The sequence below is a fragment of the Balaenoptera physalus genome (genome assembly GCF_965194825.1).
Source record: "Balaenoptera physalus genome assembly, chromosome: 6".
NCBI lineage: Eukaryota > Metazoa > Chordata > Mammalia > Artiodactyla > Balaenopteridae > Balaenoptera > Balaenoptera physalus.
In genome coordinates, this window is record NC_138885.1 from 74,928,211 (window position 1) to 74,953,185 (window position 24,975).

Genomic DNA, 24,975 nt, shown 5'->3' on the forward strand with positions numbered 1-24,975 from the left:
AAATGTTTATCATATTATACTGCAAGGAAATGGAGGTAAATCTTCAATTAGGAACACATTGTGACTAGAAGAATGAGATCTTGGCCCAACAGAAATGAGAAATTGGATGTCACAGTGGGAAAAGAACTACAGTTGACCATTGAACAACATAGGTTTGGACTGCTTAGTTCCACTTACACACGGATTTTTTTTTCAGTAAATACGTACTACTGTTGTCAAACCCAAGTTTGTGTGCCTGACACATGGTGAGGCCAAACAAACCAAAATGCCGGCGTTTGGAGTGGAGAAAGGATTATTTATTGCAGGGCCATGCAAGGAGAACAGGATGGCTCGTGCTCAAAAGACCTGAGCTCCCTGATGGGTTTCAGGGAAGAAGTTTTTATAGGCAAGATTTGGAGGGAGGTCTGCAGGGTGTGTGACTTTCCTCTGATTGGCTTGTGGTGAGGTAACAGTGTGGTGTTCCAGAAATCTCAACCATCAGCCTTCTGGTTCCAACCAGCCTGGGGTCCACATTCTTTGCTCAGCCTGAAGTTACCATCCTCAACCTGGGTGGGGGGCCTTACTTCCTGTAGAAGAACTCAGAGATATGTGTCAAATTGATATGCACATCCCCCTAGGAGGAACCAGGATCAGGTCCCATGGCTGCACTGTTGTTTCTTTCTGCATTCCCTCACTCTCCTAATTAGGAACTGTTTGAATCTGACCTTTGGGACTCAGGGAAGGTCCAGGAGGCTGAAAGCCTTTACTTACAAACAAGAAATGGGGGACATGGAAAGGCTTTTATGCTTGGGAGGTCCCTATAGGGCCCTGCTCATTTTCACTAGTGTACTACACGATCTGTGGTTGGTTGAATCCGCAAGTGCAGAATTGCAAATATAGAGGGCTGACTGTAAAGTTATATGTGGATTTTTGACTTTGTGTATGTGTGTGTGTGTGTGTGTGTGTGTGTGTGTGTGTGTGTGCTGGGGGTGGGGATGGGGGTTGGTGCCCTTAACCTCCGTGTTGTTCAAGGGTCAACTGTAGAGTCAAATTCAGGAATTTTGGGTTCTGATATTGACTTGCCAAGCCATCTTGGGCAACTCATTTAATTATTGGCAGACACAACTTTCCAGCTGTGAAATGTGAATAATAGCAGTAGCCCATTCCATGTTACAGTGTAATGTTGAGAATAGAATGATATATATATATTTTTGCCCTGAAAAATTGAAAAGTGCTGTAATAATATGTTATTACTATTATTACACATGATGATAGAATTAGAATCAGGAGAATAATAGGGGCAACAGAAGGGAGCCCCACTGTAGTTTAGATAGTATTAATTATAAATATTGGTAATATAGGATAAAGGTGCAAAGGAAGGAAAGAGGATGAAACTTCCAAAGTAATCCTCCAGTCCAAGACAGATTGGATGCCCCACGAAGAGGTTGGGGTAAGTCATGCTTAAACTGAACCTCACTTTTATCTAGAATTAACTATGATCATAGTACAAGGATCAATTAGGTGAGTGGGAAAATATAGATGAACAAAAACAACAAAATAAATGGTATCAAGAATTATAGATTCTGTTTACTTGTATTTTCAAAACCAAATTGAAATAATGATGAGGAGGAGCTCAAGAGCTAATTTTTGGGGGAATTTTTAAAAAGTTTTTCTTTGCTTTGTTTTCCTAGAGTCTTCAGGAGATTGCTTTTAATGTGTTATGATATCATGTGTGTCAATATCTGGTATGTCTTCTCCACAATTCAATGAAGTACGTGTTTACTCTGAGAAAACTGACAAATTTTAAGCATTCTAAAACCTAGGTTGTGACAATTCTGGGCAAAATACTTCTTTTATAATCACTCAAATTCTGTCATCTGGTTATTTACAGATCCACACAATGAGAGTTGACCATGAATGCTCAAGGCTTTGTAGTAATAAAATTATTGCCTCAGGAATCAAAGAAAGCATGAAACCAGTTGTGATGACTTTGACCCCTGGCCTGAAAGTCTGATATTCATTCTTCAAAAGATGCCTTGCCTGTGGGGAGACAATTACTGTCTTTGTAAAAAATGTCCTAAATGTTTTTTATTACTTTAGTTCCGATCATTAGTGTAAGGTTTAGATTTAACTTGAAGGTCACTCTTGAGACATAATGGAATATTTTCCATTTTTGTCTGGTTCTCAGCACATCATAAGTTGCATTCCAAGATGGAGGTATAGGGGGGGAAAAGGAATACCCCAGTTGCCTTTCATTTTCCTTTTCTGTCTTCCATCCCAGAAGGAGGTCACAGAGAAGACATAAGAAAGAGAGAATAGACTATTCGGGACACTTTGGGTTTCACATGTCAAAACTCAAATCTAATTAGCTTAGGCAAAAGGGAAATTTATTCAAAGATTACTTGGTTACTTTATGCTATTAAGGGGAAACAAACTACTAGGAAAGAAAGGAAAGGAAGCTGAGCCTCAGGAAACAAAGATAATCAAAGCCTGCCATCTCTTCCATTTCCTTTATTTTACCTGTCAACTTCATCCTCCCTACGGTCCACTGCAGACCAGCTATCTCCTTAAGCAGGAAACCTGGCCATCAAGAGCAAACAAGTTTAACATCGTACACCATCCATAAATTAAAAACTCTCTTATAATGACTTGGTTTCCGACAGTAAGATCACGGGGGAAGGATTATACTTAACCCAGCATGGGTCAGATACCCCTGGCTTTGGCACAGTGGCCAGAGGACAAGATAATATAAGAAACAGGCAGGGCTTCCCTGGTGGCGCAGTGGTTGAGAATCTGCCTGCCAATGCAGGGGACACGGGTTCGAGCCCTGGTCTGGGAAGATCCCACATGCCACGGAGCAACTGGGCCCGTGAGCCACAATTGCTGAGCCTGCGCGTCTGGAGCCTGTGCTCCGCAACAAGAGAGGCCGTGATGGTGAGAGGCCCGCGCACCACGATGAAGAGTGGTCCCTACTTGCCGCAACTAGAGAAAGCCCTCGCACAGAGGCGAAGACTCAACACAGTCATAAATAAATAAAAGAACGTGAATTTCTAAAAAAAAAAAAAAAAAAAGAAACAGGCAGTGCTGATTGTTACCTGGTGTTTGGAGTGGGGAGAAGAGTGGTTCCTGAAGGAAAGTGAGTGGGGAGAATAGTCATTCCCTATAAGCAGGGGAGAGTAGAGAAAAGACTAAACAGTAGACACTCATTATAAAGAATAAATCAGGACTATCTGGGGGATAATGTTACTTGTTGAGAAGTAAATCTTTCTTAGAAACTTAGAAAATTATACCTCTTATTTCCACCCACTTCTAATTATATTCTGGTAGTACTGTTGGTGAATTTCCAGAACATGCAGCCTCCAATTATAAAAAAGGATTGTGCTCAGAAACTTGATTTGTAAGGGATTTGGAACTGAGAATACATAGAATCAATGCCATTTTTTATTTCAGGCCAATTTATAGAAACACGATCTATGATATTGCCTAAATTATTATACTAACAGTCCATTTCAATCTCACAAAACATCCATTAGAGAATCTTCCTAGAGCATCCAGCTTCCACATACCATGGAAGACATTTTACCTCTTAGTGGTTTTGCATGGACATCAGGCAGCCAGGTTGTGGTTGGGTAAGAGAAGGCGGGAAGGGAAGTCCCCTGGGACTCCCAGGCACCAGCATTTTTGTCACTTCCTGTATCTGGTGTGGCACAAGGCAGAGAATACAGAATAAAAGTCCGAAAAACTGTGTTCTGGATTGAATGATAGCTCTTCACTGTGGGACTTCAGAAAACAGGCCTTGGTTCACATCTTAATATGATGGTGGTGGTGGTGGCAGTGTGTGTGTGTGTGTGTGTGTATGTGTGTGTGTATGTATATATGTTAAGAGGCAGTTGGACTGTCCTTTGAACTCAAGACTGCTTTTTAAAGTTCTTTCGACCCTGAAAGGTCATGCTTCTATGATTGAGAAAAAGCTCTTTTCTCAATCTAGGTCTCTAGGCTAATATAGTTTGTGGGGAGGAGACTAGAAGGGATTAGAACAGGGGCACAGGCTATTCTTCTTCCATGTCCATTGGTTTATATGGCTCCCTTACTAAAGCCTTCTGGAGGACAAAGGGGTCTGGTCATGCTCCTTTCTTGAGGTTCCCTATATTAACAAATGAAGAGATGCCAAAACAGGATTGCAAAAATGATGGAATTGTCAATATTTTCATTTGACAACAAAATTTACAATATGATATAATTGAACTACTCATAATTATAATATTTATAAAAAAAGAATAAGTCATGGTATGATCCAGGTAGTATGGTCCAGTAATCAGATGTATGTGCGAAGTTTTATGCGTGGTACTTTAAAAAAGTACTGTCAATAAACTTGTCAATAAATATGTCAATAACTATATCTGTTATTGTCTATATGAACATTTGGAGATAATATCAAAAGTCTAAATCATGGCCAGTTTTGCATAAGAGGCCCTAGCCAAATGGCCCTTCTGGTATCTTCTCTGAGAGGCCCAGCTACCTTGTGTTAGCAAATTGGACACTGTTTCTAGTTAGTGTATCAAGCCAGAAATAATAGTGCTGTTCATTCTCAATAATTTCATTTTATCTCTAAAAATCTGATGGTTACTCTCAGTTTTATATATATATTTATTTTATTTATATATTATATATTTATATTTATATATATATTTTTTCACTCAGAGTAGTGTCTATTATTTGAGGAAGAAATGAAATAAATATCTAAGAAAAGGTAAATAGACTAGATACACAGTAAGTCAAGGGAACAAACTGAAAAAATTTCAAATAATTTTGGATGTGCTAAGCCATAAACATACTTTAAGAGAATTTTGCCTCTGAAACAATGAAATTCAACAAGCGTTTTTGAAAAAGCTTACATTAATTTTTATTAATAATTTTAGAATTTTTCTAATACAAAGGTGATTGTAAATTGAATGCAATGTATGTATACTAAAAGTAAGATTGTTTTTGCTTTCAAGAGAAGAATTTGGAAATTCAAAAGCCGTGGTTTTAGGGCAATTAATTTATAATGTCTCAGCAGGGTTGGAGTGTTCTAATTTTGGTATTGAAAAAATTTCCCCTGGTAACTGATACTCATGTGTTGAGAAACAGTAGATTAGGTAAGTAAATACATAGTTTTCCTAATTATTACATTTGAATATTATAGAGCAGAAATAACAGAAAATTACCATTTTAAGCAAAAATGTTATTACTAATATTCCTTCTTCATGTAAACAATATAAAATTGCTACTCACTATAGAATTTGAGTATATAATTGCTCCTTTGCATCAAGTATTCTTAATAAAATCAAAATTTGAAAAGAAATAAAAAGAAATAAAAGAAGTGGTATCAGCTCATCCAAGGAGAGTTTGTTAAAGATCTATGTAAAAAGAAGAGAGACTGTGATTTTACACGTGGGAGACAAGTAAAATAGACCAACTGTAGGGCAGCAAATCAAAGAAGAAAGTAGGTCAGTGAGCCCCATGGTGATACAATGAATTGCTATTATTTAAAGGGATGGTCAGAGAGTAAAACTGCCTGTGCGCAAGAATGCCTATGAGAACAATGGTAAATCTGAACAAAAAAAGCAGGGTCAGAGCAAGAGTTGCAAAGCTCAGCGTGTGAACTGCAAGTCCTTGGGTCAGGCGGAGGATAAAACAGAACAATCTCATCATTCAGAAGCTTCCGGGCAGCCAGGGCCAGCAAGCTGTGTAATGAGAAACAAACTGAGCTGAGGCCCTCCGCAGAGAAAGGGGAGGAAAACAGCCTCAGGATACGGAGAAAACTGAGCTGATTTTGAGACTGCATGTAACTATCAACTCATCAGGATTAGCACTTTCCCATAAAAGAAAATTTTAAGTAACAGGAGAATCACTGAGGAGACCAAAATACTTAATCAAATCCATTTACATGACTTATATTGTGAAAGCCATGTTCCCAGTGGGATTAATTAACTGTGTTTGGTGATCAGAACAACATTATATACTGGGGAAAGTACCATTTCTCCTTTCCATCTTTGTTAAGATTTACTGCCTATTTTCTTGGACTAGGTGGAGTTTCAGAATCATAATTGCTAAGTTAGTCTAGATTGGTAATCTAAAATACTATAGGAGACAGAGAAGAACAAACTAACTCCAGGCCAAAAATAATCTACCTTTCTATTTATTATAGGAGATGTGACTTAAAGGGATTGGGCAGAAGTTCATTTATCTGAAAAAAAATTTGGCTACGTTGAAAAGTCTTTATATGTTGAATAGGGAATATTTTTAAAGAAAGTGAGATTGAAGTTAGTCATTTCTTTACTTAAAATGCACTGAGCATCTATAATGTTCAGGCATTGTTCTGGGCTCTGCTGATCAGTCAGCGAACAAAACAGAGTATTGACTCTGATTTCATGGTGCTGATATTCTAGCGGGAGGCATACCAGAACTCCATAAATAAAGACATATGACACCAGGGAGTGATTAATGCTCTAAAGGAAGGAAAAAATAAGATAAATCACCATAAGTGGACTGAAAGTAAAGGAAAGAAAGAGATGGGATGTTTTAGATGGGACGGTCAGTAGTCTTCTCTGAAATGATGACATCTCAGCAGAGACCTGATTGGCCAACTGAGGTGAAGAAGAAAAACATGTGGGTCCCTCAGAAGAAGAGCAGTCCAGTAAAGAGAGCAAGGAAGACAGGCCTGAGGCTGTTTGAGGTCTGTGTAAAATACCAATGTAGGCAAGCAAGTGAGGGAGGGTTGGAAGGAGATAAGTACAGAAGGAGACAGAACCTAATCATGAAACATCTTAATGATTATAAGTTTATGGTGAGGCATTTGAATTTCATTCTTAAGATAATGAGAAGTCATCAAAGATTTTCATTGGAAGAAAAATGTAATTTTTAAAAAGATTATTCTGTAAATTGTTTGGGGAATTAACTGTAGGGTGGAAGGAGAGAAAGTGGGGAAACAAGTTAGAAGGCTATTGAAGTCCTCTAGGTAGAGATTAGTGATGCATGGGACTAAGGTGGTAGTGCTGGAACTGATGAAAAATGATTAGACTTGGGATACAATTTTGCATGTAGAGCCTTCAAAATTTGGTCATGCATTGGCAGAGGAGTATGAAAGGAACAAGAGGAGGCAAAGAATACACTGGGCCTGAGAATATTCTGTTAACTAAGATGGAAAAGATTTGGAAAAGGGAAGGTTGGTAGGGGCCAGGTGCTTGTTTCTCTTTGTTTGAAGACTGGGGACAGAATCAAGATCATGTTTTGGATATACTAAATTTGAGATGCCTATTAAACACTTAAAAGTCAGAATACAGTTAGGCTGTTGGTTTTATGAATCTGAACTCAGATGAGGGATTGAGACTGATAATATACAATTGGAAATCATCAATTTATACATTATATTTAAAGCAATAGTATTGGATGAGATCACCTAGGAAGTGAGTACAAATAGAGAAAACATTCAATAACCAAGTCCTGGAACTGGTTGGCATGTAGGGTGAGAGTGAGTAGGACTGTCTAGGTGAAAAGACCAAGAAGGAGTAGTCAATAAGGTAAGTGGAAAAACAGGTGTGTTTGGTCATCTTGAGGTCAAATTAGTGTTTCAACAAAAAGAAGTGACCAATTATGTTAAATGCTGCCAAGATTTTGTCTAAAATGGTGTGAAACTGACCACTGGATTTCCTCAGATGGAGTTTGTTGGGGAAACTTGACAAGAACTATTAATGGAGTGATGAACATAGAAGTCTGATTGGAATATGTTAAGGAGAGGTTATAACGTGATGCAGTCTATTTATTATACTATAATGAGTTTTGCTCTAAAGTTTTCTAAAGAAGAGAGAAGGGGCAGTGACTAGAGGTGGAGTGCAGTCAAGAGACAGTTTCTTGAAATGGAAGAAATTAAAACCTGTTTTTGTGGTTATGGGACTATTTTAGTAGAATGGAAGAAACTGATGATGCAAGAAAGAGAGGTTATAATTTTAGGAGAATTCTTTGAAAGGGTAAGAGATATTGTGAAAAAGAGGGGTGGAAAAAAATGAGACGTGAGGCTTATGAGAGGAGGCAGAGATATGGGCACTGATTCAAATATCTTGGTAGATTTGGCCATGCTGTTGTCAATTCATTAATGATTACTTCAATTATCCCTGAAAAAATCAGCTGAGTGTGAAGAGAGTATGGGGTTACTGGAGATTTGAGTGAAAAATCTTACAATCTGACAATCTCTGATGCATTTAGACCAGTGATGTTCAAAGTGATTCTTTTTTTTTTTTATTATTTTTTTTAATTATTTATTTTATTTTTGGCTGTGTTGGGTCTTCGTTTCTGTGCGAGTGCTTTCTCTAGCTGCGGCGAGCGGGGGCCACTCCTCATCGCGGTGCGCGGGCCTCTCACCATCGCGTACTCTCTCGTTGCGGAGCACAGGCTCCAGACGCGCAGGCTCAGTAGTTGTGGCTCATGGGCCCAGTTGCTCCACGGCATGCGGGATCTTCCCAGACCAGGGCTCGAACCCGTGTCCCCTGCATTGGCAGGCAGACTCTCAACCGCTGCGCCACCAGGGAAGCCCCAAAGTGATTCTTGATACAGGTGGCTTAATTAATACCATAAGGCTGACTGCCCCCCCCCCCCCGACAATCAGTGGGAAAGAGCTTTTATAGGTGGAGGGAAGGGGCTACATGCAGAAATAGCACAGTCATCTCTGACAGTCATCTTGAAATCGGCCATGTGGTGGACTGATCAGTGTCATCTTGATTGTTTGAAGTACAGTTAGTCTTCAGTTCCAGGGTCGGTTTGTTCCCATTTCTTTGAGGCCAATTCTCAGAATTGTGGCAGCTTATGTCATGGCTACAGTCTGATTCATCATGTAGTTAACTTCTTCCACCTGGTGGGGGTTTCAGTATCTACAAGACAGCTCAAAGGATATGGCTCAGAATATTATCTATAGCCCTTGAGGAGAAACTAAAGGTCCTTGGCTTTGCTTGATGACTAAACTATTATTATTTGGTCTTCTTTGAGTGCCTTCCTTTACTTCTGCATTTTTTTCACTTCTCCGATTAAACTTATTCTTTGGCTAAAGTTTTTCTACAGACAAAATGCAGGCTGAGGACATGGGGGAAGGACCATAGGGTCCTGCTGCATTTCAAGGCTATGGTAGCCTATAGTGACCATTGTTGCTTCAATAGGAAGGTACTCTCCTTGGAAGACAGAGACTTCTAAAATGCCAGTACAGGACATCCTTCTGTGGATACACTTAAAAAACATAGGCATCATTTGTTCTGTGGCTTTATATGCAACTCTCCTTTTGTTATTTTATTTTTAGTGCTTTCAAGGCTAACCACAGACTCCTGCTGATTGATGCATTCTTTATTTTAGATATGCTATTGTGTTCAATCAATGGCAGTCAAGAACGGCAGGTGAGGGAGCCATTCTGTCTCTTTCTAAAGTGAAATTGCCCAACACTGTTTAGCTCCATTATGTGTAGGCTTAAAAATTTAATTTTACTTCTGAGTTCATGGACTGCATTAGCTTTGAAGAGAAAGGGGGTATTAGAAGGGCACTTGGCTGTAGAGAGCAAAAGAGGCACTCGGTCTATCAAAGTGATTCTCACCCTAGGCTGAATAGCAGGATCCTTGCAAAATTAAAAAACATATTCTTGCCTGGCTCCAACCTCAGACTTACTGATAAAGATGTGGGCACTTTACATTTTGATAAGTGAGACTAGATTACTCTCCAAAATTATTCTTTGAATTCACACTTCTAATGATAGCAGGTAAGTATACCTCCTCCCCTATCTTCTCCTCAGCATTTCCTGCTAAATCTTTCACCTAGGTTTTACTCTTGGGCAACAGCTTTGGTAAAATATACGATAGGTAAAATATACATAAATATATAATACTTATGAATACATATGAATACCATATAAACATGCTGCCCCTATTCCCATGTATGATGAAGAGAGAAGCATATTACACATTTATTCTTCGGCAGAGAAATGCTTCTCTAAGTAATGGGTGGTTAAGTGAAATGATCCTGTTGATCTGCAGTTTATATTAACTGAACAGTCATCGTATTAGAGCAGAGATCAACTGTGCTGTTTATATGTAATTTACTCCAAATGAAGTAGAAAGGGATAGATTTAAGATGAGTTCAGGACATGATGTGTGTTTAGCTTTGGGATGAAATCAATATGTCACTCGATCTCTGTGACCCTCAGTATATTAATGTATAGCTATTTATTATAAATGAATGACAAGAAGATTAAACAAAATACATGTGAAAGCATTTTGGGAAATGCAAAGCACATTTTCAATCAGAGATGGTGGGCCTTTACTGAGGAGACTTGATGTCCCATATTATAACTTAAATTATATTCCTTGAGTATATCTAGCATGATTTTTTTGATAAGATTTGAAGGATCAATATACAAGCAACCATTAGAAAAATCATTCTTTTAGGGCCACTGAACTCACTCTTTTGTACATAGTAGGCCTTCAGAAAACTAATGCTTGTTAAATGTATTTTGCAAATAGTTTTCTCATACAGAAATCAGACTTGCTGCTTCCCTTAATCTAACCAGTGTATTGCTCAGTCAACAGCTGTCCAGATTACTATCTCCTGAGTTGGAGCTCTTCTTTCCCACATCAGAACTCTCCAAATGCTTTATTTCTACATGTCTTCATTAAATCAACTTCATTTATGTGCATGCCATCACCCCTGACCTACATCCCCATCTGATTTTTAGTTGTGCCTCTCTCCTGCTCAACACACAGTAGGAACTTTATTATATTTAACTCCTATTGCTTCTTTTCTAATAACGTGTACATTATTTGTAACTTGGTCCCATTCTGAGAATGTTGCTGGGCAAAGTTAAATTGTACATCTTCCTGCTTACAAACTCTATTAAAAACACTAACAGCAATGATGACAAAAAAGACTGAAAAGTTACGTCTAAATCTATCAGTTACAAGTTGAAAGAATTTGATAATGAAAAAAGCCTTATGATCTTGAGTCACCACATTTTCCTTCAGGTTTTAACTTTGGAAAAGATCAATAACAGTGGTGGAAGACTGAGTCCTGATGGCCCAGATGAAGAGCCCCCAGTAGGAATTAGCGGCCCAGGTTTGTGTCCCAGCCCAGCCTATGATTGCAGTGTGAATTTAAGCAAGTCACGTTGCCATCTGAAATTGTCCTTTCATCTTTAAAGTGAAGAGATTAGACTAGGATTCATATTCACAACTATCTGTGAGTCAGAGACCCCTCTGAGATTCTGCTGAAAACTATGGACCTACTTCCCTGAAGAGGCACAGAAACAAGTATAAATAGAATTCCAAGAGGGTCAGAGGCTCTCAAAATACATCCACAAATTCCCCAGAGGACTTTAGAATGATTTCAAACTTCTAAAGTATGTGGTTGAAAAAAAAAAATGAATCCATTTACATTTGCTACTCCTGATGTGAATTGTTTTAAAATGTGGATTTGGGCCACTTATGTCATTTAAAGTTAGAATTACTTTTTTGTAACTTATAGTACTCACAGCAAAGCAAAATTTTCAGTAGGAAAGCAGATCTCCTTTGTATATGAATAGCATCTCAGGGTTGGTGAGCTTGTTAGTCTTCCCTGCTACTCAATCCAGGGTTCCTTCTCGCCTGAGATGGAAATTTAGCTTTGACTTGAACACACACAGTGACGGGGAGCTCACTCACGTGCTTATTGCTGGGCAAACATAAAGAGTTTAGAAATTTTCTTCTTTATATTGAGCCATACAATTGTCCCTGACTTAACAATGGTTTGATTTAAGATTTTTTGCCTTTACGATGGTGCAAAAGCAATATGCATTCAGAAGAAACCGTATTTCGAATTTTGAATTTTGATCTTTTCCTGGGCTAGTGACATGCAGTAGGATATGGTCTCGTGATGCTGGGCGGGGCAGTGAGCCCAGCTCCCAGGTACAACCAGCTCCCACTTACAACCATTCTGTACCCATACTACCATTCTGTTTTTCATTTTCAGTATGGTATCCAATAAATCACATGAGATATGCCACACTTTATTATAAAATAAGCTTTGTGTTAGATGATTTTGCCCAACCACAGGCTAACATAAGTGTTCTGAGCACGTTTCAGGTAGGCTAGGCTAAGCTATGATGTCCAGTAGGGTAGGTGTATTAAATGCATTTTCCACTTATGATATCTTCAATGGCTTTGTTGGGATGTAACCCCATTGTAAATCTAGGAAGATCTGTACTCTGCCCTCACCACATGAAAGTCAGCTATTGACACTATTTCTGCTCTCAGTCGCCACTTAGATAAATTTTATTTCTTTTTCCAGGCTTTTAGGAATTCAATGGCAGCCTCTTTTGTCCTCTCTTAATTTTGCTAAACAGTGCAGTTTCATATCCAATTCTTCTGGAAAAGATTTCATAAAACTGCTTTTAATCTCAATTACTTCCTTCAATGGAACTCTTGAAATGCAGAATCCAGAATTGGGCAGCATAATCCAGAAAAGTCTGACCAACACATGGTTAGAGAGAAGTTTCCTCTCTTAAACTGCTGACTCTCTTTTTAGAAATGCCACCCACACTGCCAAGAGCTCTGTTCCTACAAACAGGTGACTCTGCTGGGTCATGTTGAAATTGTGGTCACCTGTATCCCTAACTATACTCAATCTAGGCTGCCCTCATTCTCTATCTTTTAGAACCAAAATAACCTTCCTGAAAACAAAACTCCCTTTGACCTCTCCCTTAATTGCTTAGGCCATCTTTCCAGCTCTTTGGAATACTAGTTTTTCGTTCATCGTGTCATCTTTTCTTCCAAGTTTCATGTCATCTACAAATGTGATAAACCTGCCTTTTTCCCCTCTGAATTAATCGATAAACATATTGATGTGTGGTTTGCCAAATGTAAGCCTCCCTTTATGGGTTAATTATTCATAATTCTTCACTCAGTCACTTTACAACTTCATCCAACTCACATTTAACCTCCTGATCTACAGAATGGAGAAAAGCACGAGTAGAACGTTCTGTGCAGGGGCAACATTTCTTTCTTTTCCTTTCCTTCTTTTACTCAGTCTACTTTCTTTTCCTCAAACTCTATTTTCTTCACTCCTTCATGTATTCCTACTGCATATCCTTGTCTTATATATGGCTCCTTTTCTTGCATGTTCATTTTGTTACGGAGAAAAGAGCCTCTGTGCATTTTGGGGATCCCTCTGCCTTCTGCCCGAGTGCAGGGCTGGCTGTGTCTTTCTTGCTCCAGGAGGCCCTTTACCACATGCTGGGAATCAGTTCGTGTGCAGGTGAGGTGTTTTCCTGCGTGTTCATTAGCACTTGGCAGAAGAGGAAGGTCTGAAAATTTCACCAACACCTCCAGACCAAGTTACTTTCCTCCACCTCCAGAATTACTCAAATATTGAACGAGACTTCAAAGAAAATTTAAATACAAAGCATATGTGTGTTTGGGGATAGGAGGAGGGGCGTGGGGAGAAAAATTATTAGACAGTTCTCACAGACTTCACACATTAATCTCAGCATTTATTGCATCTGTAACCAAACAAACAGTGCTGAAAGGAAAAAAGAAAAATTCAAAACAAATTAATCAACCATCCGTTATCCAGTGGAAAGATGACAGTGTAAACTGCTTTGGGAACCAAAGAATCTGTGGTTCTGTAGAGAGGTTCGGTGGAACAGCTCTGTGACGTCACCTACTCCTGCCTCATCAAAATCTTTCACCTGGCAATAGTTAATGCCGCACTCCAATAAGACCGAGAAAAGCCCGTTCCGAGGTTTGCTCAAGTGAGTGATTTTACTTTAAAGAAGGCTTTCTCGTATAACTTTGTGGCCATTATCATGATAAAATAAATAAGTGAGTAGACCTATAGTCAAGTATGGGAAGTGGATGATTAACGGTTTAATAAGTTGGACATTTGGTTACCATTTTTTTTAAATGTTTGACTCCCTCATATAGACAAATCAATGTTGGCATTAAGTTAACCCTAATTTAAGGAAAATTGTCTGAACACAACTTCATTACTCTGTAGTTACTTTGAGGATAAAAGGGATGAGCCCTGGAGGCAGTAGAACCTTTGCAAATCCTGGGAAGTGCAGACAATTTTAGCTCAGGAAAGAGTGGCAGGTGGCTGAATGATTACTGTGCTTTAATTCTTCAGAGGGAATGCCAAGATGGTTTGAACCAGGTTAGTAGGTACTGTAAACCTACAATAAATCCTAGAGATTGATAGGTTAGCATCCAAAAAGCTAAAGGTGAAAATGAGTTGGGGTCTCCTGACAATGGAACTTTATGTTTCATTCACTCAGTCAGTGAGTCAGTGAGTCAGTGAGTCAGTCAGTGAGTCAGTCAGTCAGTATATATTGAGGGCCTAAGATGTGTCAGAACTTCTTTTAGAACCACACTATCCTTGTAAACTTGAACAAATCATTTATCTTCTTGAAGTCTAGATTTCACCATCCAGGTATTTATCTCCTGGAGGTGTGAGGTTTAGTGACTCAGGTATGTAAGACTCCAGCTGAGTGACTGATTGGCTGCTCATTGAACTCCCTTTCCTTCTTAGCATTTAGACCTCTTTTTCTCCTGTATAATCTACAGCATGATGAAATAAGTTCCATTTGTTAACAACAAATTTCTCTCTATGGTGATTGTGAGTGATCTGTGTTTGCAGATGAAATTACAGTATTTAAATATTATTACAACTTATCAAATATTTTTGCAAGATAATCAACCCAGCCCAGGGGTGTCATTCCTTGCCAAATGGCACTCTGAGTTTGCTGACTGCAATACAGGCAAATCCACTCTTTTTTTTTTTCCTTTTTTTAGTTTCTTTGTTTCATAGTAAACATGAGCAGTGACTTCCTTTCATTTATCAATTCTAACTGCAATGTTTTTCAGTAATATTTAGAAAAATCTCATAAACCAATTTACTAAAATATAAAAATCTATAAACTTTTCCATGTTATGCATCACTATATGCAGAGTGTCAGCTAGTAGGATGTTTTAACAGAATAGACCCAAGTGAAATGAAAGATAATTTTGTAATGATTGTAGTAGTCGCCTTATGATTTATACTCCAAATTTGAGTTAATTTTGAAAAAAATCTGAATATACATTATTGTGGAACTGCCAAAGACATATACCAAAGTGTCACCTCATTAATTACATCAATCATTTATGCAATCAATATTAATGAGCACCTACTGTTTGCCAGGCTCTGTGCCTGGGATCCCAAAGTGAAACCCCATAATCCTGACATCAGCAAGTTTGTTCTCATGAGAAAAATATGTAAACAAATACAGTTCTATAAAGTAAGTGATACAAGAGAAAGTGATCCAAGAGCAGGGGAAATATGAGAAAGACCCAGCTAGGTCTACTTGGGGAACTGGGGGAGCCTTCACAGAGGAGGCAAGCTGCTATCAGGATGAGTGGGAGGTTATCAGGTGGGTGAGTAGGAAGAAGCTATTGGGCAGAGAGAATAGAATGAGAAAGACATGGAGGCTTGAGGGAGCCTGGAGTGACCTGTAATGTGGAAGGGCAGGTTAGTATTGTTAAAGCATAAATTACTGTGAAAGGGGGAAGCAGGAAAGGCTGGTGGAAATGAGGCCAGATAGGTAGGGAGAGGCCAGATCACATAGCCTATATATCAGGCAAAGGTGTGCCAACGGTTTTCCTCTGTGTAGGTTTTGGGGGAAATGATTGAAGAATTTTTAATACAAAAGTTTCAGAATCAAATCTGTATGTTTTGATTCCTAAAGAAGACTAACAATATTCTGATTCTTTTGTTGTTTGAAAGTTACAGAAATGGCACACACACACCTCCTTGCTCCTGAGCAGGAACAGTAAGAGCCTGTGAGCACATTTTTAGTTAACAGGTTTTTAATAGGCAGTGATGCAATTCTTAATGGAGAAGGTGTAATTACTATAAAAGACATTCTGTTTTGAATGGAAATTGGGCTGGGTGTGTTTTTATTCCTCAGTGAATTAAAAAGGTTTATATATGATTAGATTGTTGAGATTCTTGGAGAAAACACATATACACCACTCATTTTCTTTACCTCTTGCAGCAAAGCAGTGAATCTGCCAGAAATAAATTGAGCATAATTTTTATAATTTCAGGGGTTAAGCATATGAAAGGCCAGAATGAATCAGCATTCCCTGAAGAAGAAGAAGGCGTGAACGAGAGAGAAGAGCAGTGGGACCATTAATAACGGGTCTACAGCAAGAAGGCTTCTTGGGAATAACTGAACTATTAACTTTTCTGAATATCCCATGGAACACCACTGCTTGACTTCCATCTCTGCTCTCCACACTCACAAAATAGTAATACACCTCCTGGGAAGCGCCCCTTGATGGAACTTTAGAACTACCTACAGATCGTTCCATATTACTTACAATTAAAAAATATTTATTTTACAACAGTGATTTTCTTTTTAACAACATAGAAATTTGCAAACATGTGAGTGTTCTAACTTTAATACTGCCCAGCTTAATCCCTGATGTCCTACTGATACGATTTGCCTTCTAATGTCAAATGTAAATAGCATCACTTTAAAAGTAAAAAATAAATATTAAATACATTTAGACATGAGTCTGTGTCTGGGTTTAACTTACAGAGGAATGTTTAATGAAACTTTTAAGATCTGCATTTATCCTGTTGCTGTATACGGAATGGTACATGGTATTTATTTCAGAATGATGGAGAAATGCTAGATTTCTTGATTCAGAAGATCAAAATGTATTACTCTTTAGATATTAAACATCTTTTTCCCGCCAACAACACGTTAATGATTAAATAACCACAGATTTCTCTTCATTTCTTAAGCTGTGAGAGATGTATTTTCCATCATTTCCACTAGTTATTAAGAAAGAAAAATTATAAATCTAAAATAAAATATGCCAAATTTCCCCTGTCACTTATTTTTGACTATTACTGGAAATATGGGGTGTTTCCTATTGCATTTTAATGAATCATTAGATTTTATAAATCTATTATCATAAGATAAGAAATTTCATTAATTCATGAATTCATTAATTCAACAACTATTTTTTACGGGTTCATCTCTAGGAAGGCACTTTACTGGGTGTTATGAAAATAAAGGAAAGATAATTTCTCCCCTACAGAACTGGCAGAGAAGATAAGCATCAGTACAAAGCAAGGTTTTCCAAGACCATATGTATTTACTGAATATGGCTTTTGATAATTCAAAGTTCTGGCATCCTGAACAATTATTTATTGCATTTCAATGTAAAGTATCTACACCACATAATTTAGTGGAGGTGGAGGAATGCCCAATTTGCTTCCCACATTAATGATATTAGTGAAGTTCAAATGTTTCATGGATTAAAAAACTAAAGATGAAAAGATTTCTTAAAAGTCAATGAAGAGGTAAATTAAGATAGGAAGAAAAAAATCAAACGCAAAATCCACTGTGGGATCGTAATATCAGGATTCAAAGAAGTAAAAGTACTGTTTTTAATTTTGACTGTGAGTTTTATAATATAGAAATTAAAAGAAATGCGTGAATCTATAAGCCAATACAATAGAGATAATGGTAATTTTCCTTAGTATATTTTCCCCAAAAAATAAACGCAAAACTCACTGATAAGTAGTATCTCAAGTATGTATGAGTACTTGTTCCAAGTTTCCTTCTTTTTTCCTTTCTTCCTTCTTTGCTTCTTTCCTTCCTCTCATCCTCCCTGCCTTCCTTTCTCTTCTCCCTCCCTTGCCCTGGCCTTTTTTGTTTTGTTTTGTTTTTGTTAAATCAGTTTCACCAAAAATTTCTGGAGTTTCTAGACCACCTGTTGTGACTATTTATTTGATTTTCTAAGTTTCTCCCTACTTAAAATCTGATTAAGACACATATTTGTTTTAAGTGATTTTGAATTATTTGTGTTTGTAAAACATCCCGATACCCCTTGAGATTATTTGAGATACCCTGAGGCCCTAAAAAATAAAATTGCCCTTCCCTTCCCATGAACAGACATTTTTATAAATGTTTTTTCAAAAGGATTCAGACAAACAAAAGAAACAAAAGCTTTTGCTGATTTTGTAACAGCAAAAAACACATGGGGAAATAAACACAATGGCTTCTGGATTCTTCGATCCTGTTCTCCATTCTTAAAAATGAAAAGGGATGAAAATTAAAAGAATAAGTTTTCCTTCAGAAATGTTGGTTTCTTTTATTCTGTTCTCCACTCTCAAAACACAGAGATCACAATTAAAAGCATAAGTTTTCCTTTGGAAAAGTGTTGACTTTCTCAGAAATTTGAAGGAAACCAGCTGAGATAATGGCTTTTCAGTTTCCTTTTCACACAATTACAGTTTACAACAAAATTTTTTTCATGATGACAACTTGGCTTCAGTTTGGCTGAATGGGCAAAGAGAGTTTCTGACCAAAACAAAACAAAACCAAACCTCTATCTTTTCCAGACAACATTTATAATATAATATTATAGTTAGTAGATGGGGTTTGAGGCACTCTGACTTGGGTTCAAATTCAACACCCACCAAATTTTTAGACTAAGTCTCTCAATTTGTAAAATGAGTACGATCATACCTACCCGTATTGCATTATTGTGAAAATTAAACAAGAAAAGACCTATAAAATGCTTAGCCCAGCATAATGAGCATTTAATAACTGGTGCAATTATGATTACTAGAATGAGAAAGGACTTGAGACTATCTATCCAAACCTTCTCTAGTTCATGATCCTCTCCAACAGCACAGACAAGTGATTGATTGCTTCTCTAATTCTTGAATAGCTCCAGCTGAACCCCAAACCCAGCCAAGGAGCTCTAAGTGTTCTTTTGTGTGTTAAACTCTCTCTCTTCCTATACTTTACCTCCTTTCCTATGGCACAGCTGTTCAGATACTGAAGAACACTCTGATGTCATCTCCTAAGTGGTCTCCTCTCTGTGATAAAATATCACCAGTTCTTCCCAATCTTTTCTCATCATCCTGGCCACTCGCTCTTGGATCTCTTCAATTGTGTACGCTGAATCTGAGAAAGATTAAGTCAGGTGGATAAGTTTGAGACAGGCTGGGACCTGGGACCCTTTGCTGCAGTGCTGCAGTGCCTGCACCTGGACACACCTCTCCTCCAGCAACAAAATACAAAGAAACTGTATGGGACTAAAAACAACTGCATGTATGGGCAGTTGAGGCAAATTCTGGACAAAAGATACAAAGAGACCAAAAAACCCATCTGCCACTTTTGAAAAGCCTGGAGCAAAAGCGGGGTACTGCACATGCCCCCTGCACACACCACCACCTAAGGGGTGGGCAAAACACCTAAGCCACCCCTCTGGCCCGACCCCTGGACACACCCCTACCCTCATTCCATATAAGGAACAAGCCCGACCCCCTCCGTAGCCAGCAAGCAAGGGAACCTGTTGTTTGTTCTCGTTGCACCCTGCTGCAGCAGGTGGCCCAATAGAGCCTTGCCTGAATTTCTTGTCTGGCCTCTGATCAATTTCTATTGATGAAGGAGGCCAAGAATCCTGGTCAGTAACAAGCTGAGTGTTTTTTTTGTCCCCCTAAATATGAGAAACTGAAGCAGAGAGTGTAGAAGGGCAGAGCAGGATTCTAGGTCAGAGTTCTTTCTATTAAACAGTGATTTTGTAGCCCCAGAGTTGTGCAAGGTAAGCATCTTTATAAAAACCAAAATTCTCAAGACTATTTTCTGTTCTTAAAAAAGTTTACACCATCCATTTTAAATTTTAATTCAATTATACCAATGCTTTCTATATTGTGGAAACATTATTTTAGGTTAGCCACGGACAAATTATTTTTATATTTATATTTTATTTTTATATTTATAAATACTATTATATATTAGAAAAGATACATAATCACCAACCCCTAAGCTATTGTTGCTTAGGATGAGACAAGCTTAAAGTGTTAGTGTATTTTAAATCAATTTTTAAAAAAATGTTAAATAACCATAGTAGAAGTGGTACCTCAAAATCACAAAAGTGATACACCATTGAGTGAAGTTTTGGAAACACTGGTATGGAGTATTGTCATAGCAAATAACTTAAGTGCAAGTATTGCAGAGTTTATTTAGTCATAATATGGGTTTATGAATTCATAAATAAACCAGTTATATTGTATTGATTTAAAAATTCTGTTTCTTTACCCACATCTAAAAGCAAACAGTGTAAAGTGCAAACTGATAATAGAAAAGCATGTCTAACTGCATTAAAGTGTTTATGCTTACATGTAATTTTGAGCATTTGATTTCTCTGAAGGAGGATGGGGAAGAAATGTCCTTAGTTTTCCAAGTCTTTGATTCCAAAAACCAGTCTTCAAAGCTCCAGCAGATATATTAATCATTAAAAATGTCTGTTACTGAAATGTGAAATCTGTTAAAGAAATTAAATTATTAGATTTTATATGTTATTATCATAGCATTCTGAAGAACTAAATTTCAGAGGAAGAAGAGCTTTAGGAAAATAATGGAGGGCATCTTTTCACTGCTGTGTGAATTAGAACAATTCAGACATCCTAATTATTCTATACTATTTTTCATGGGATAATTTGGTGTAGTTTATAAAAGTGTACATTGGAAACAAGAAACCAATATTCTAGTTTATTATTCAATAAATATGTATGAATGCCTATAACATGCTAGACATTAAGTGTTGAGGACACAGGTGTTAACAAGATAGTTAAGGTCCTTAAATTCATGGATGAATATTCTAGTATTTGAAGACTGTCAATAGATATGTAAAGTAATAAGTGAATTAGATCATTTCAGATAGTGATAAACTCCTAGAAGGAAATAGAAAGAGGTGATGTAGCAGAGTGTGTCATTTCCTCTTTGTCATAACTGTGTGACACTGGGAAAGTTCTTTAATTACTCTTGGACCCAGTTTCCTATTCAGTAAAATGTGGAGAATGATATGGGGGAGGGGTAACCAAATGATCATGTGAGGCTCCTTCTAAATCTAAGATCTTTGTTTCTCCCTCTGACTCTTTCAGGAACTGCAGGCAAGCAGCAAAGGAGAGAAGAAGAGGTGGGAACAGACAGAAAGCAGCAGCATTAAGGGAAGATGGAATCAGAAGAGAAAAGGTGTATCTTTGCATGCTTGTCTGACAGCCAACAGAACAAAACTGAGTTAGAAATACTCATACACGTATGTATGCATGTATAGTATGCATGTAGGTAACAACCTTAGCATTGTAACCAATTGTTTTCTTTTACAACTTATCCTTAGAAAATGATCTAAAAAATGGTGATCAGTTTTTTTTGTTTTTGTTTTTGTTTTTGTTTTAAGATTTAAAAGGAAAACTTTCCAGGTAAAATTTCCTGCTGCAAATGACTAATTGGATAATTTACTCTAAGCATACAATTTTGTTGCCATTAAGTGATGCTGTAACAGATTTTTCCCTTTGCAGAGATTTACATGACATGGTATTAAATTCTCTGGAATGTTTCCACTGTGTTCTGAAGTAGTTAGTTATTTTCTTTTTCTCCTCCAGGTGAAAAATGAGTTGATAACAAACAGAAGCTGACTTGTCATTGCTGTGTTCCTACTTGAGCTTGGAAAAATACCAACACAAACAAATACCATCACCACCATCACCTCCAGCTCCATCATCATGTGTTATTTTCTTTCTCCAGGATTGCTTTCTGAAGCACTTTAGATATGTTATACATAAATATTGACATATTTTTCAGAAATTGTTCCTTCTTTTTTTTTTGCTAATCATTGATGCTGCACTATTTGCCAAATTCTTCCTTTTCATTTTAATTTATTTCTCTCTATAACCAAAAGTGTGATCTTGAATTTGAGTAAATTTTAAGTGATTCATTTTTAGTTTTTCTAGTTCTGGAATACAAGTTTTCTCTTACAATAAGGAGGCTTTTAAATATGTTTTCTTTCTTGCTTTTCAAATTCCATTGTATTTTTTTTATTCCTTTGTTTCTTTTTCAAATTCTATTGGTCTTGATTCAATTTAGTTCCACAAATACATATATATAGATAGTCTACTACATACCAACTACTGATTCAAATGTTAGAGTTATAAAAACAAGAAGGCTAGTATTGTTGCCATCTTTCTAGTAACTCTTTGTTTAGTTCTTTACAATTAATAAAGTGGCCTCACCTATGTTTCTCAGCTAATAATCACATTAAATATGTATGACAAGTAGGATTCATTTCATGGATCAGGAAACTAGAGTCCAAAGAAAGTGGCCCTAAATGAACCCATAGGCCAACAAACTCTTCCACTAGCTTATGATTTGTTTGAGAAGTTGTAATAGTTTTTAGGATGAAAAAGCACATCCTCCTTAGGAACAATAGGGTTTTATGTTTTCTTATAGTGCTTTATAGATCCACTTAGAAGTAAGCTTTCTACATTTCATACATGAAGCACATGGGGATAATTTTGCTAATGAGGCTGGATGGGAAGAGGAATCTGAGTTTAATTCTTTGGCATCGACTTCAAACTAAAATGACCCATGGCCAATAAAAAATCAAATTTGAAACTCTTTTTGAAGTATTTGGCTCATTTAAAAAATCTTTTCTATGTTTAAATCTATATTTAAAATAACCTTTAATATCTTAAAAAAAACAAGAATTGCCAAATTTATGACAATCTTATGTATGATATCTTCTTAGAGAGCAAGACATCAATCTTTTTAAGTTGTTTCTTTTTCTTGATTTCTAATAAATTGTAAAATAAAAATAATTTCACAAATTGCTATTTTTTATTATTACCTTTCATCTTCTCTGCACTCCCCAACCCCCAGAATTTGAGGAATGATAATTTTCACGTACCATCTCCCAGATTTTGTATTGCTGAGAAAGTAAAAATAATGTAAATGAGCATAATTACCTCAGACCTAAATGCTTAATTGCAGAATATACTATATATATATCATGGTATTAAAAAAACAACATGCTGCTTAAGGAGGAACCAAAGAGAACATTCTAACTGATACTCTCCTCAAGCTAACTGAGGAATGAGTTTCCCTGGAATTTAAAAATCTTTTTTTCTCAAAAGTAGTGATGGGATTCAGGACACGCTACTCCAAAATATGGCACGTTGGCATAGTGAATATTTTAAGTTGGAGGAGTTTGAGAAAACAGAAGCGGGAGGCTCACTGTGACCTTCCCACTGTCCTTCTCCACTGAAACAGGCTATAAAACCCTCACATGAAAGGTGTCCTCCCTATACCGGGAGGAAAAGAGCATCTTTGTCTCTGAAGACAAAGGGACTGAGAAGAATCCAAACAAAGAGGCCTTGCTAGGTTTCCCCCAGTTTACTATACTTACCTTATACTCCTTAACCTGTCATATTCCTCCACAGCTGTCCATACTTCATCAATACTAGCACAAAGACACTCAGATCTGTTTCTTCGGATCTTCATTTCCTTATGAAGATTCCTGTGTCATGTAAAACTTATATTAAATACATTTGCATACTTATTTCCTATTAATCTGCCTCTGTCAGTTTAATTTTTAAACCCAACCAGGAGCCCTAAGAGGTGAGAATAACTTTCCTCCATCACAGTACAGCTACAGTAGCAAAGGTATAACATGCCTTTGTATGAATCAAAGCAGTGGAACAATAAGAACTTTACAAAAATTACTTGGAGATGGTTGAACATCTCTTAAAGAATTATAGGAGAATATCTTCTCTCTCTTCTTTATATTTTAGAGGCTAGCACTTGCCACGGCATTGCAGTAAATGGGTGGTTTCCCATTACATTTCCCCTGCAGAGTAAATTCTGTGGATGTGTTTCCCTAATCGTACTAATTACGTTACCAGATGTTGCTCTCACTTTCTTCTTTTGCCCTAATGGGACATAGATTTCCTATTTTGAAATTGTCACTTATTTGTTATATTTGTCCAGTGTTTTAAACATTATGTGGGTCCTTTATTTGCTTTTGAAAACACTCAACAGTCTAAAGATTAAACTTTGACATGAAGGCCAATTATGACTAAGATAGGAATTATATTACTCATTACACTACTACTAACCATGCTATACTAGTATAGTTACCCTGGACTTCTGTATGATACTAACCTTGAGCTATCCATTTTCATTGTCAGTATAAATAAAGTTTTCATAGGAAGTAGTTTATTGGAACTGGTTGATTTCTAAATGAAATTTAAAAAATTAATTTTTCATAATATGGGCAGAAAAGTATTAAAAATTAGACATTATCATCATAAACCACCAAAAGCTGTATGGGTATAAAATAATTTAATGCAATATTTTGAGAAAAATACAATTGTCAAAATCAATACATTTTTACTTAAATCATAAAAATCTTTTTTTCATTGTGTAATGTGGAGTCAAAATTTTTTTCTATTGAGGTATATGTGTGTGGAGAATCTATATGTATGTATATAAAATACGTATATGTGTACAAATATATATGTACATATATATAATGTAACCATACTGAAATAAAAAAGGAAACTTTTTTTTAAAGAGCGAGAAGAGATTTAACCCATTTGCTATTAAGCACAGAGAATTAAAACTTTTTAAAATAAATACATCCCTATGTTATCATTTCCATGTTATTTTCTATTAAGGGAAAGCTAGGTGGGAAAGCTAGAACAAACTAGATGAAAGGAAGAAAGAGAGGCTATCTCAACGGAAAGGTGAAGGGCTATGGCGCCAGGGGAGATGGAAAGAGAAAGGAGCCGGAGGGAGAGAGCCCCAGGAAAAGGCAAGGCCAGCTCCTTCTCTCTCCCCATCCCTGGCCACACAACTTGCTCTTAATAAGTTCCTGCCCACGGCTGCCAAGTCATCTCCATCTGAATGTGCCTTTTGCACCAGGGTTATTTCTAGCAGCCCTCTTGTCTCTGGTGGCTTGGAAGATTACGGTTTCAATGTCGACCCACTTGGCTTCTAGATGGCATCTGACTTACCACATGCATCTGCTCTTCTCACACGGTTTCCACATTATCAAAGTTCCTCTCTGTTTTTGTTTCTGCCAAAGGAAGGTTTTTTTATTTTGCTAA

General features: G+C 37.1%; 1 protein-coding gene across 3 annotated transcripts in view; it reads left to right on the top strand.

The window, feature by feature from the left end:
* PPP1R1C (protein phosphatase 1 regulatory inhibitor subunit 1C) overlaps positions 1-24,941 on the top strand; it is a 135,485-nt gene extending 110,544 nt beyond the window's left edge. For 2 of the 3 annotated variants that reach the window (XM_082466838.1, XM_082466837.1), the window contains exon 5: positions 16,107-24,941. In XM_082466838.1, coding sequence (XP_082322964.1) covers positions 16,107-16,195 — 89 coding nt within the window. In that variant the 3' untranslated portion in view covers positions 16,196-24,941. The remainder of the gene's footprint in view (positions 1-16,106) is intronic. The other variant, XM_082466836.1, reaches the window with a different exon arrangement.
* The last annotated feature ends 34 nt before the right edge of the window (positions 24,942-24,975 follow it).